The sequence below is a fragment of the Dermacentor andersoni genome, chromosome 3, assembly GCF_023375885.2.
Source record: "Dermacentor andersoni chromosome 3, qqDerAnde1_hic_scaffold, whole genome shotgun sequence".
Lineage (NCBI taxonomy): Eukaryota > Metazoa > Arthropoda > Arachnida > Ixodida > Ixodidae > Dermacentor > Dermacentor andersoni.
In genome coordinates this window covers 78011250-78025289 of record NC_092816.1, presented here as the reverse complement: position 1 = coordinate 78025289, position 14040 = coordinate 78011250, and the positions used below count along the sequence as shown (strand labels likewise).

The 14040-nt window shown below is 42.9% G+C and overlaps 1 protein-coding gene across 1 annotated transcript in view; it reads right to left on the bottom strand.

Annotated features, from left to right (window-relative positions):
* Positions 1-14040, bottom strand: part of Ttd14 (TRPL translocation defect 14) — a 27211-nt gene extending 13171 nt beyond the window's left edge. The window contains exons 1-6 of the mRNA XM_050191629.3: positions 11977-14040; positions 8424-8491; positions 6033-6070; positions 4047-4084; positions 3670-3798; positions 2234-2328 (exon numbers count right to left, since the gene is read on the bottom strand). Of these exons, the coding sequence (XP_050047586.1) occupies positions 2234-2328; positions 3670-3798; positions 4047-4084; positions 6033-6070; positions 8424-8491; positions 11977-12034 (426 nt within the window). The 5' untranslated portion in view covers positions 12035-14040. The remainder of the gene's footprint in view (positions 1-2233; positions 2329-3669; positions 3799-4046; positions 4085-6032; positions 6071-8423; positions 8492-11976) is intronic.

The window sequence follows — 14040 nt, the reverse complement described above, 5'->3', positions numbered from 1 at the left end:
AAAACGTACACAAGGTTATCAACTAGGCAAGGTCACACAGAAGCCAGAGAAAATTTTGCCCAGTCTCCGGCTTGATACTAATGCTACCACTGTGATGATAAAGCAAGATCGTCTCGCTTTCCTCAGTGCATAGGTGGTACAAAACAATGTGCAACTGTGGCATCGTGTGGCTCGCAATCAAAGGTAAAGAAAGGAATCAAGTCTAGAATGCAAGCAATTAATTGCTGGAAGTCTTGATCCTGTCTAAAATTGGGCGGCCGTACACCTAGTGGCACGGGATGGCACAATGATGCCAGGCATAACAAAAAGCAAGGATGACGAAATAGAACAAAAGATCCTCCAAAGCATTCACTTGGCCTATGTTCAGGGTTAATTCTGGATTAAATATATTAATAAAAAGAAAGAAAAGATAGGATCTTCAATGAAGAAACAGTGAAGATGAGTGCTGTAATTAGACAGCTTGCAAAATATATAGGAGGAAAAAAATAAAAAGCAGACTTTGTGCATTGTGATGCCAAATGGCTACTGACATGTTGCTATGAGCCTTTGCTGAAGTCTACTGATGAACAAAGGAAAGAAGACTATGTGTGGGGAGTACAACTATGCTTAAGTGCCTAACTGATTACTTTTCTTCAAAAAAGAAAGAAATTGAAGAATTTGTTGCAACACACATACACAAGAAAAATTCCGGCAGAAACCAACTCAGGATGATTGTCGACGTTAATGCAATTGGCGTTGATGAGCAACACACCGTACTGCCACTGCCAAAATGCGTCGTATATGAGACGTGTAATGCAGCTGGACTCCTCATGCTTCCCTCTGGACACGCTGCATCATCTAGCAGCACCGCCACATAGTCCAGAAGTGCTTGAATATATACATATGATGCGGGTACAATTCCGCCCAGCCCCGGATAAATTTGGAAGTATTTAAGTGTTCTGTAATCAAAAAGCGGCACATACCCAGAGACCTGAGTCGGCACGAAAGAGGCATGCTGAAGAGCGGCCCACACCTAACGTCACACACCAAGTGGCCCTACTTGGTCGGAAGGTTGGTTTTGAACCCGGTTCCCTGTGCAGAGTAGCCCCATGCCCCACCGCAACTAGGCCATGGACTACCCAGTGACCCAAGCCCGCATGAAAGAGGTTCGACGAAAACAGACATACATACCACAAACTGTGACGTTCCCAAAAAGGGCAAATTGCATTTTTTTTAAATGCATTCAGTTACGCAACGTTCAGGGACTACAACTCTACTGCTATTTTAAAGATCCACTAAAGAGAAACAAATCAATTTAGAACAATAAATATTCTTTCAAATCTTCAGTTTTGTAGGTTTCGCAGTAATACGTTGATTATTAAAGCAGAAAATGAAGGTAAGTTTCAATATTTTAAATGTGGCGCCAGAACCCCAGTGCCCGCAGGCCAGTGTGCTGTCACAGGTCCCACATTAATCTTGCGTGTTCGGGCCTTTGTGGCTTAGTAAAGGTTCCTGAACCTTGCTACGTTCAATCTTTAGCTCTTTTAGAATACGATACTGTCAATATTTACCAACAAAAACTTACCCAGGCCTGCACAGATGCCGTCAAAACACATGGTCACGGCTGGCTGGTGCAGGAACTTTAAGGTGTCGTCGCTGCCCGTATTTCGTTTTTGCGTCTTTTCTGGCTTAACCAAGCCTCTCCTCACCATAAGAGTGGCTTTTATTGATAGTGTTATAATTGTACTTTACTAGTACCACTTAAGTATTTTTTTCCTCTTTAGTGTCCCTTTAACAGTCAATGTGTAAATATACCATTACCCAATCTAAAGAAGCACTAAACACCCAACAGAAACTCGCACAATATGACATTCTTTTTGATGCATGGCTACCCGTAAGAATTTGCGCATTTCGTACACTCCAAACTTCTCAACCATCAATTTCTACTCAGATAGCGTAAAGGTAATACATGTTCATTGTTTGTGGTGCATCAGTAACTGCAGTTTAATATCAGCATTGTTTTTTTTCTAAAGCTCCAGGAATAAAAAAGAAACAATGGTTTGTTACTTTTTCATGTATTGGTGAAAACTTACCTGTAACACCAAAGTTTCCTTTAATACACCTTTTAAAGCCCCAGAGGCCGCATTGCAGCAACAAGTGGGATGTAAGCGATAAATATGATGAATGAAAAGTGAAAAGCATTAAAAAAAATGAAGTTGTGCGATCTCAAGGCACTGCTATCATGCAGACTCACCAGGTGAACAATCTGGTTGTAGCGGTTGTCCCTAAGGTCTACCGTGTGCCAGCTGTGAGCTTTGACAATTTTCTCCCAGATCTCTTTGCTGACAACTGGTAAAAAAATAAAAAAAAATAAACAGAAAGGATTCAGTACGATTTTTAGGTTCCCTTTGACAAGTATTAGCTTGAGGCATAGGCTTATGTAAGACAGTCATAATATATGGCAAATAAGTAAATCAATAAATAAATGCAGTGGTAAAGGATGTGGCTGTTTGCAGAAACCAAAGCTATTTCTTTTGCAGCGCGATTAAAAATCTAACCATGCAACATCTACATCAAGTATGCAACTATGGCACAAGATGGCAGAACTGCATAAAATTGACAAAAACAAAATTCTTTTTTTTAGTTCTTGACCCAGAATGCCCCTTTTCCTAGAAAGCAGTATAGAAAAAAAACATAACAAAGCATAACTATTAGTGAAGTTGAACTAAGCAAAAAAATTTCGCTGCAAGTGCCACCACTATAGTTTTCTGGCACTGCTGTCAGTCTTGCACAGAAAAGTTCGATCATGTGACACTGCTCTGAAGAATTCACTAGAGCACACCAACATTCACAATTTTAATAAGTGCCACCCTCTTCTGCCTTTTACTAAATTTACTTGCATGGGCAAGGAAAACATGCTTTAACTGAAGCATCCAAAGAATCTTAAATCGCGTGCCATGTACGCAGTCTCTTAATTGGATTAAGCACTTGTTTGCCAAGTGCTGAATTAAAATGGCCACATCTTTCACTTGACGTCCCTCCTATCTCACTACATCCTCTCATTTGAAGACCTTACATGCCCCAAGTTCGATATAGACAATGTCCAGTTTGTTATGAGGATTCACTTTACAAGAGTAGGCTTCGCGTGTTAAATATAGAGAATAGCTAGCTTTATTCAGGTTTCACTCTGTAGGGCAATGTGTTGGCAGCATACAATCATGAAATGACACTTAAAGGCGTGCACAGCGTCGGCAAGACAGACAGCTGGACAAGATGTCGTAGATCCTTTAGTGCCTGCATCCTCAGTCTCCGCTTTTTCTTTTTCAGCGCCTGCATCTGGCAGAGCACGCGTCCCAGTCCGAACTTCTTTTTTAGTGCTGGCTCGTGACACCTAGTGGCAATATGTTAAATCAGGCTGCAGATCTAAATTCCAGGCTGCATGCCAAGACTGTGGAAATATTTACATTCTTCCGAGAGCTCACACCTTATTGACTTTGAACATCCACTGTTAATACAAATCCAACTAAGTATTATAGATGCACATAAGCAAACTGCACCCCTCCATTCCTCCTATGAAGCAGTTAAATGTTGACAATTCACACCAGCATGCTCCATTTACTTCTTGTAGTAGGTGCACCCCTCCGACAATAATAGAGTATAGAGGTTCAGCAGGGTGAAGATGGTACTGACATGCAGAGGCATCCATGGTACCACGGTCGCAGATAATGAGGCAGTTCTTGTCGCTGGTCCTGGCCAAGTCAAAGTATGTGTCCTCCATTGACATCATGGTTTTCAGGAGATTCTCTTGGAACCTTTCAACTGGAAAAAAAACATAAAAGGAAGAATAGTTTTGTAGCAAAAAGGAAAACGATAAACATATGTGGAGCACACTTCAGCTATAAGTCAATAGCTACCACAACAGAAGTTAATTACTATAATAGAACAAAAATTCTCATCATTCGTAAAGCAATAAAGTGACCAGTTAATGTACCAGCTATTACATGTAGAATTTGTCAAGCAAGTATGTTGACAATGACTGGCACAAATGCAGAACGACATTACCTTACCTTCAGCGGGTGTCAGATCAGGAAATCGCACACCGCCACTAAAAGTGGAAAGCAAAGAACACACTCATATAAGCCCAAAACAATAAATAGAAATAAATAGAAAACACTCTCTAAAAAGTAAGATATACAGTCAACGACCGATTTTTCGGACGTGCCCGATAATTTGGACGCCTTCGCGGCACGCCACAGTACCATAGAGTCCATGTATAAGAACGTCTGAAATTTAGGACGCAAAAACCCTTCGCCATTCGATTTTACGGACTTTTTGCCATGACCGCAGGTCCGAAACGGCATTGATCAAAACCACCATTGCCGTCATTTTTATTATCTCGCCACCTCGAACAGGCGCTCTCGCATGCAGATCCGCTGGCAGCCGTAGTGAACACCGCGGCACCGCTAGGCCTAGCTATACTTTGATGTTCGCTACCAAGCTTTTCATTAAAACAATTCGCCGCTGTTAGCCATGGCACCGACTCTGCATTTGTAATCCTCGCCAGTGGCTTCGAAGCTCGGAAAGCACAACGTGTTGCATATGGCCGGGTCTCGAAAGTCGGCTTCGCCTCAATACAGCAACGTCACGCGGTGAAGCATACGCGATGTGTTGCAGTGAAGCATACCAAGAGTGGGAAGGGCAATTGTCACGGGTCACAGTATGTATTCCTTAATTATACACGCCTGCACCCGCCGTCACCAGTCACAGTATGAGCACCGATACGCCTAAAAGTGTACTGACAGGCCTTCAGAGCTATTTCAGACGTGCCTGTGGAGATTTGGATCCTTGGGGGCAGTAAAAGGCATGCATTCGTTCTTTCGAACTGCACGATTTTTCGGACGTTCTCGCGGCCTCTGGCGGGTCCGAAAAATCGGACGTCGACTGTATATGCATATATTGTGAACAAAGTTCATAATTGTCCTCATCTTTAACTGTATATATAATCACTACTGCGTGCATCATCTTTCTCTCTCTCGAAGGTTCTGGAATAAGACAGCTGCCTTAGAAATGGCAGAAGTGCTGGGTCATCTCTTTATATTACTAATACTAATACATACTAATACATAGCACAACTCCGTCATCCCTTCATTAGGCAACTATAGAGTGGACAAGCCCTTTCTTCTCTATATATATACCCTTTCATTCTTATTTGTTTGTTTATTTATTTATATATTTATTTATTCGGTGCAGAGGGTTGACTCTGTGGCCACATCTGTTTCCATGGGCCTCGCCTTTGTGTAGAGCCTTCACACCTTCCGCACCCTTAAATTTACCTTTATTCAAGTCCAATTAAATTTTCAATCAAGCTAATCTGGAGGTATGCATAACTGAAGAATAAATCAAGCAATGAAAAATATTGCTGGTCACCTTGGTGTGTCATGGACTTATGACTGCATTCGTTGGCACTTCTTTTTTCTTATTACTTATTATATTTCACATACTGTCAATCCCTCATGGGATTATAACAGGAAGGGCAAGTACATATGGCAGTATTTGCGAACAAAGAATATAAATACATTACATAATCACGAGTGTGTTATTGCAAAGGTTTTGGCTTCACTAAACAAAAGAATGAAGTACTTCATCACAAATGCAATATTCAGGTACAATATACTATAATGAAGAAGAATCTGAGAAAAGAAAAAACCAAACAAGAAAGAAAAAAGGAACACCTGAAAACACATGTGATATAATACACCTAATGAACATGAGAAACAGGATGCAGTCATGCGTATAATGTTTCATACAAAAAGAACACTCAAACGTCATGACGTCTGCCATTATATTGCTGCATATGACCTTTGTCAACGACTCACTAAAGCAGGCTGACCGAGTCACAAAGCAAGCTGATCAGAGTGACAAACTGCTCTGAGATCCCCGACAGCTGTCGGATATCAACCAAGCAGTGCACAATGCTGCCAGATATGTACATCTGAAGCTAACAGAAATAACAGAAAAATACTTTGTACGAAGGTTTTCCTTTTTTTTTTTACCTGAGCAAGACGGTGGCGGCCTCAGGTACACGATATACCTGTTAACAGAAACAAAATGCAATTGTGTTTAGCAACTGCACATCTGCCATTCAGATCACAAGTAATCTTCACGAAACTAAATTACAGCACTCATGAAAGAGGAGGCGTAATTTACTTTTAGTGTACCAGCTCAAAGGCAGTGACTAAACATTGCCATTTTTCATTAGCTGTGCCTCTCCATCAACACAGTGACAAATCCTGCAATCCACATAATGACCTGACCCAGAAAACTAGCATCAGCTTTACCTTTATTTCTATAAATGTTCCAGTGGACACACCACGACCTGGCATTGTGGCTTACTCAAGATAGTTGAGATGAAAGGAGCATGGGAACTTCGAACAAAAATGCCAGGCATTCACAATTAAGCGAACATGTTGCACTGGAAGTCTGCCCTAGAATCTGGTTTTCTCAAATATTAAGATTCCATAGAGATCAATGAAGACCTAGAATGACTGTCTGCTTTTGTAAAAAGAGCGACAAATATGTGCCAATTAAATTCTCGGTGACCTCCCAGTCATTCTTTGATTTACTACTAAGGAATTGGTGCTGCAGCAACTGCTGGGTTGCCCATTTTCATGCTGTAGACGTCTAGGTTGCCAGACTAATGGTTTTGTGTTTGCTTCTGCTGCGAGTTTTAGGTAGCCATAACAAATTAAACATGTGACACATCAGTGCAAGCAGATGGAACACTAGCAAAGGACACACGCAGGTTGCTAGCGTTGGTGTCCTCACCTTGACTTCCATCTGTTTACACTATTCCACCATGAACTTTAACCAACACACCCAGCTATCTGTTTTGACTGATTGAATAACTTGTCATCTGTCTCAAAGCTGCAAGCTGACCCTAGGATCACGCTGAGCTCTGTGTGGAGCTGCTATGCTACGACTGTCAGAGCAGGTGTGAGCTGCACAATCATTTAATTATTTCAAGGAACGTGCTACGGTAGATTCAGGTCACTATGGTTGCCGATTGCTCTATAGGTTGATTTATAAAAGGTTTTTGGAAGCCCTGTTCGCTGTTATCTTCCTACGCCTCAAAATCTGGACATACAGAGTTTCAGTACATGAGAAACATCTTCCCATAATTTATTCTTTTTCAATGTGTTTGAAGCGAACTTGACTGGGTCATAATAGGACATGGATGTGTTTGCTCACATGCAGGGGCAAACAAAATGGACAGAAGCAAATGTGATTAACTTCACTATAGTCTGAGAAACAGTTCAGCAGTTAGCGTACACAACAAACACATCTCACGCTACCAAATTTTAAGGTGTAATGCATGGGAGAATCAAGAACAAGCCCATTTCTCATCACAAAACAAAACTGACCTTTTCAGTTTGAAAATGAAACATCTGTGTGATTTATTAGGTCTAGATAATCACTGTTCATATTCTTATACATTTGAGGTTTCTCCCAATTATTTCAGTAAGATTTCAGTGACTGAAAAAGTGACAAACCCTCAAGAAGCACTCAGTAAGCTGTGAAAAGCAACAAATTTCCATATGACAGTGTATTACCCGAGAAGATGGGATAGGGGCGCGAAGAACTATACTGCACAACTATGCAAAATAATTTTAATTATCTTGCAATTTCCTGCCGAGGGCTTCGCATTTGTGAAAGTGCAATTTGTTATGTAAGAGTCAAGTACATGTACGGGTAAGTTAGTTGTGATCATATTGTGGGAATATGTACAAATCTTCACACAAGATGTAAAAGACCAAGCTGTAGCATTACTTCAACTTCACCTGCTTTTCACATCTACTGTCTATATTTGTGCCAAATACCAGAAAAATGGGTCGGCTAAGAAAGTTTTCTAGTGGAATAAAGCTTTGAGTGGAAGCTGACAAAGACAACATTGCACACTGTCCATTTCACTTGGTTGCCTTTGCTAACTTTGCTGATTTTCTTAACAGTTTTGACAGTTTCGCCAGTAGTTGACCCCTTTTTGTAACTGTGAAGCTAGCTTGCATGAGTAGAGTTTCCTTGTCCTATATGACAGGGAAAATGTAAACGTGGCTCTCATGATGAAACCATGTGCAAGAAACAAGCCCCAGTAAGTGCAGCAAGTCCTTCGTCTTCCCTTGAACCATAACCGGTGTTACCATTAGTCGGGCAAATGTGCAATGCAGAGACATGCACTCGGGAGTTAGGAACAGGATCTGCTTTCTGACTGTTCCAAGTGCTTAAATAAAGCTTGTTTGACAGATGACAGGTTCTCCCCATTTTTTGCCCTGGTCGCAGACTATTCATTACCACAAAGGCTGCAGCCAAAAGGTAAAGTGATGGTTATTTGTGACCATAAAGAAAGAAGGAATAGAGAGAGAAAAAAAAGTAAAAGTAAAACTGCACACCTTCCAGCCATAATTCTCGAAAAATGTTGACAGTCTTGCTTGGCCTGTTGTCTTCCCACTACAAGGCCCTGGAGAAAAAGAAGCGTTTCTGGACACACTGAGTTGCAGCTAGCATCACCTTCTGCAATGATTTGTGGTTAAGCATGCATGCACAGCCACTGTACAACACTCAGGCAGCAATGCAAGAGTATAACCAAAACACTAGCACTGATTATGTCCTCTTTACTGTTCAGTCCTTTGAAAATAATTGTTCTCAAAGTTATAGAGAAATTATGGCGACTTTACACATTCAAGTCCAAGTTGATTGTTGCAGCCACTGTAACTATCCTAAATCATTTGCATGCCACCACTTGCCGTTCGCACAAAGCCCAGAATTGTTCAGTTTATGTAACCAAGATTTATGTAAAGACAATTTACAAATTAACATAAGCTTCATGTTGATAGGGCTAGTGAAAAACAGCCACATATTGTTTGCATTGTGCAACCACAAGCAATATATAATCATCAAAACTTCGCACCTTTTTATTTTGTCTTTTTACATACTAAGAACTAAGGCTAGGCAAGAAAAGGCCACCTTGATGACTACTGGACAGGGCTCACCAACCTTACAAAAACAGCAGCAACAACATGCTACTACTCCTAACAATGCAATGCCAGCAGCAACAGAAGAATTCAGATAAGAAGTCGAATTTGTCAACAACTCGAAGCCAAAGTAAAAGCTTGACGTTCTCTCCACCTTGCGGGTTTCTGCAGAACTATTACATCAAACTCTTGCCTTTGCCTCAAGTTGTTGACAAATTCGACTTCACCCTGCCATCTGCTAACCACCTGGTTAGCTCAGATGGTAGAGCGGCTGCCTTGGAAAAGCGGTGGTCCCGGGATCGAGTCCCGGACCAGGACGAATTTTTCTTCAACGGCAAGGCTTTTCTTTCGAGGAAACCGTATGGGTTTCCTTTGTAGCAATTGCTACGATTGGGTGGATGTCTCATTTTCCCTTAATCTGCACTGCTTTACAGCAAAAAAGCATATAGTGCTCTGCAATAGGGGATAATCATTGCTAGCACACTATGAGTAACTTAATTTTTGCGAGTTTCTACCACACCATTTGTGGATCTTATTTTCCTGCCAGCAAGGGTGTCACATGTAATGTGACTGAGAGTGCCAAGCCACGGAAGTAACAAGAACAAATACAGCTGTGAGAGCAGCCAGCTGTTTAACTGGCAAACTAGACAATCGTAAGCTAATCCTCCATAAGCCCCTGATAAGCTTCCACACAAAATGCTTACTTAGAAGGCTTATCAGCAGTACGCATAGCACAACGGTGCATTAGTGTCGCCACGCAAGCGAAAGACATCTTGTAATGATGTCATGGTGATTTTGACAGGTCAGGTCAATCTCAGTCAGCTCACGCCCACAGACTTCTAAAATGAAATGGAATGTTTCAGTCAGATTTGGAGGATCCTACACCCTTTGAAGTTGAAGAGATGGCACAAAAATGTGCATCCACGCTCCTTTATTCAGGGCCGAATTTACTAACAACATTGGTATTAAGCCACAGCATTGTAAAGATGCTCAGGTTGCATGGCACAATAACTATGTAAGTTCTTAATGTCACCTACAACAGCATGTACTGATTGATATAAAGCATGCCATATTGTGAGCAAACAAATTATTATGAATGTATATGAGCCCATTTGGCATAACCATTTCCTATCAGCTAAGTTCTCACAGTATGATCAAGTAACAGCTGTCACTTGCACAACAGAGTACTTTGCACTTATAATGCAATTTGCTTGATGTGCACTTTAGACAGGGGTCCAAGAGTGTATTTTTTATTCGGCTGTATCCTTCTTGCCACTTGTTCACTCCTATGTTATGCCGGGGATATTTGCAAAAAATTATTATTACTAAGCACAACATGTCACATATAGGTTAATCTGCTGCTACGCCAACAAAACAAGTTATGCATCCACCACCCTTAGATTCTCTAACCGGAAGCAACAACGGGAGCTGCACCCGCATATAAAATTAATGCTGTTTATTTCTGCAAACAGCAGGTCAGCGAGAAATTCCTCAAAGCCAGATCTTTACGATGCCAATTCTTTTTAATGGGTGCTTGCTACGATAACTACGTGTATATGCACCATTTGCATTGCACCATAGTACGGTCCTCTACGGCCTTGAATGATAAGGGCTTTCAAGATAACATCTTCAAGACAATTATGCGAGATAAGCAGTGGCGTAGCAACAGGGGGGGCCGGGGGGGGCCGTGGGCCCCGGGTGCACGGGGCCAATAGGGGGGGGTGTCATATACGTCTGAAAACACCCGAAAATTGTCGATATCCTCGCCTTCCTCGACTTTACCCGGGGGGGGGGGGGGGGGGATGACAGAAGAGCTAAGGGCCCCGGGTGCCAGACGACCTAGCTACGCCACTGGAGATAAGCCCTTAGGATGAGAAGACCACTGTTCACGACCGTTATGAGAGATAACGGGGCCCAAGTGGAGGCACAGCCTAGGTAGCTAACAATGAATTGCGCGAATTCTCTCTGCCCTGGGACGCAAGAACTTGCGAGCTTACGTCGCTTACGTGTCGGCCTGTGGCTCTACGTATGCATGCATAGCATCGAGCCCGCGATGTAGCCGCACGTCACTGCCTGACGTTCATACGGTCAAGCGTGGCCGGTGCGGTATTTCTTTTATTGCTATTATTATTATTTGCAACTTCTTTGCCATTTAGCTTGTCGAAAAATGTGAAATCTTACATTCCCGCAATAGGAAAATAAACTGGGCAACTGGGCCAAAGCTAAATGAATTGTGAACACATATCTGTTTACTGTCACTCACGACCGCTACAGGTTGACTATATAGGCCGCAGGGCTGCAGCGAAAGGTGAATATCACTCAGGAGAGCACCCAAGCGGTCGCCTTCCTGTTTTGGCGAACGCGGCAGCGCGTCGTCTTATTACCAGACATCGCTGCATTTGCGCAGTATTCCCGTTTCATGCGGCGCCGGTCTGCAGCCGGCGCGGCGCACAACACACGCGCGCGCAGCATGTGTTGCACCCGCCGGCGTGGGCCGGTAATTACGAGGCGACAGCTAGAGCAGCCTCGTTCCCTCTCGCGCAATGACAACGGCGCTATGAATCACGTAGGAAAGTTCGCCAATATCACCCGCCGAACGGCACACTGAATAATCCTTTCAAGGACAAACATCCCGCACTACCTGCGCGAGTCCATGCGCGCGCGCGCGCGTGCCGCTGCCGCAGCATCTATTTCAATGGAGTGCATGTCCGGAAGCACCACCCTGGCTGGCAACTCGAAAAATAAGCGCTATATCGTCCCGTTAATTCAATGACCCGGCGCACGAGGTACGGGTAAAGCCCGAGGCAAATATAGCTCGGGCTGCCGCGATCGCTGCTCCAAGCAAGGGCACAGGGAATCACAGCATCAATGACCTACCATTGGACCTACACGCGCCGCACGTGATCTTGAACCCTTATTTGCCGGCGTGCGCCAGACTAGACACAAGAGTGGATCAATAAGTACGACTCACCGCCGGTCAAGACCAGCTTGTAGACGATTCTCTCCCGTTTCTCCGGGTCGTGTGCCATGTCACTGGCTCGGCGAAGTGGTCGCGGTCGGTGAAAGTGGCCCAGTGCCGTCGCTTGTCTCCTAAACCTACGACCGCTCCACCATTCAGCAATTCCAGCATCCGCAGAGGCGCACGGACAGCGGATCGGCGCTCGCCGAGCCAGCCGAGCGGCAGAAGCGAGCGGGAAAGGAGGAAAGCTAGTGAGTGAATGTGCGCACAGCCAAAGAACAGCGCGACCGGCGCAACACGAGAACGCGGGAGGAAGCGAGATCTGTGACGTCAAGCATGCAACATGGAGGCCCACTTTCAGTTTCGGAACGGCTGGCTGCGCCGCGGAAGCCGCGCGCACGTGCGTGGCCTAATTTGATTTGTACTGCGACCGGAAAAATAAGCCTGCTGCAGCACTTGTGTTTTTGTGTCACGTACGTACCTGCTACGAAGAGGAGAACCAGCAGTGTTTCTTTCAGGTTTTGCCAGAAGCTAATTCCCTATAACAAAACAACGCAAACCATGAACACAGCTATACGATCGAACAATGCGACCCAGACAAAGCCCCTCGGCGTTTTTAAAAACTACAGCACATATCACCTATGGAGTTGTTCTTGATGTTACCTGAAAACATGGCTTGTTGTTGCCTTTAACATATGGAACTTACCCACGATCGAGGGGGGATTGGCCAAGGTTCGCAATGGAAACGTAATAGCAGTCTTCCTTGCTTGCCGTTTAGTGGTCTGTATACTAGCGGCTTCATCAAAAGTAGGCGTGGTCTCTTTTCATATATCTTTTAGAACATATAATCATTGTTATTTAAACATAGGCAATACAGGCGATGGGGTTTCCCAGTGCACTAACGTATTGTTTTCTAATTCCTCGTATCGCATTTTGTGCAAATATGCCAGAGAGTGTGTAAGACAAGATTTCCTAAAGCAAACAGTTGATAATTCAGTGCTCTGTTGTCTGGATTTTTAATCATATTTAAGCAGCGCACCAGAAAAGCAAACAGCGATAACCAAGAATTGTTTTGTACCATAACTGTGTCACATATCTTTGTCTAAACCGCAAAGGTCAATTTCAAAACAGAAAGGCTGCAGAATGAGTAACGCTAAGGCAAACCATGAAAAATAAATTTAGGAATTTGAAATAAATAAATAAATAAATAATGTGTTACATTTTTAAGTAGAGTAAAGCTGTTTGTAACATTCAAGCAAACATCCATGTATCATGATTGCCAGCATATACATATGCTGCCATGGACATGGCCAGAAATTGGCGAATTATTCTGAAAAATATGGCAGCCGCCATAAAAAGATGTAGGATAATGCAGAACCTGCTGAAAATTCACATCATCTTATACACTAGCCTTAATTACCACATAATGCAAATACATGTTTGCTGTTCACATGTAGAATATTTAAGCAAGGCCATAACTTCACGAAATGTCTATTGACAAATATTACGATTAACACAAGGAACCACTTTCACCTCTTTTCTCTCTGTCCTGCAATGGCCTTCATGTTTGCAGTGACCTGCAATGACATTGTTTCCAATCAGAGAATACAAGGTCATGACCAATCATTCAGAACTTGTCGTACTTAATGCCATCAAGTGGCCATCTATGTGAAATGTTTTCATTTCGTTTCACAGTAAGCAAGCCTAAAGACAAGGCCAGGCCTTTATTTCTCTAATGCCGTCATTTACTGTTAACAGTTATCAAAAGAAATTAAAAGGGCAGATACTTCAAGGGCAGTGTTCAAAGAGAGAGCATCAGAATGGACTCCCATCAGCAATATTCTCGTTCACGCATGTATTCTTTAAACAAAGCATTCAATCAGTTTAAAGAGCCCAGCATGTAGTACATTGTACACAATGTATCCACTGTCACATCTGAATAATACAGCAAAGGAAGTGGTCAAGTTCTTAAGATGAAAACCTGGAGATCTTGAATACCTTCAGCAGGTCTGCATGTTCCACTGGCAACGTGTGGTTGCTCAAACAGATCTGCAGATGTCGCAGCACTGAGATGAG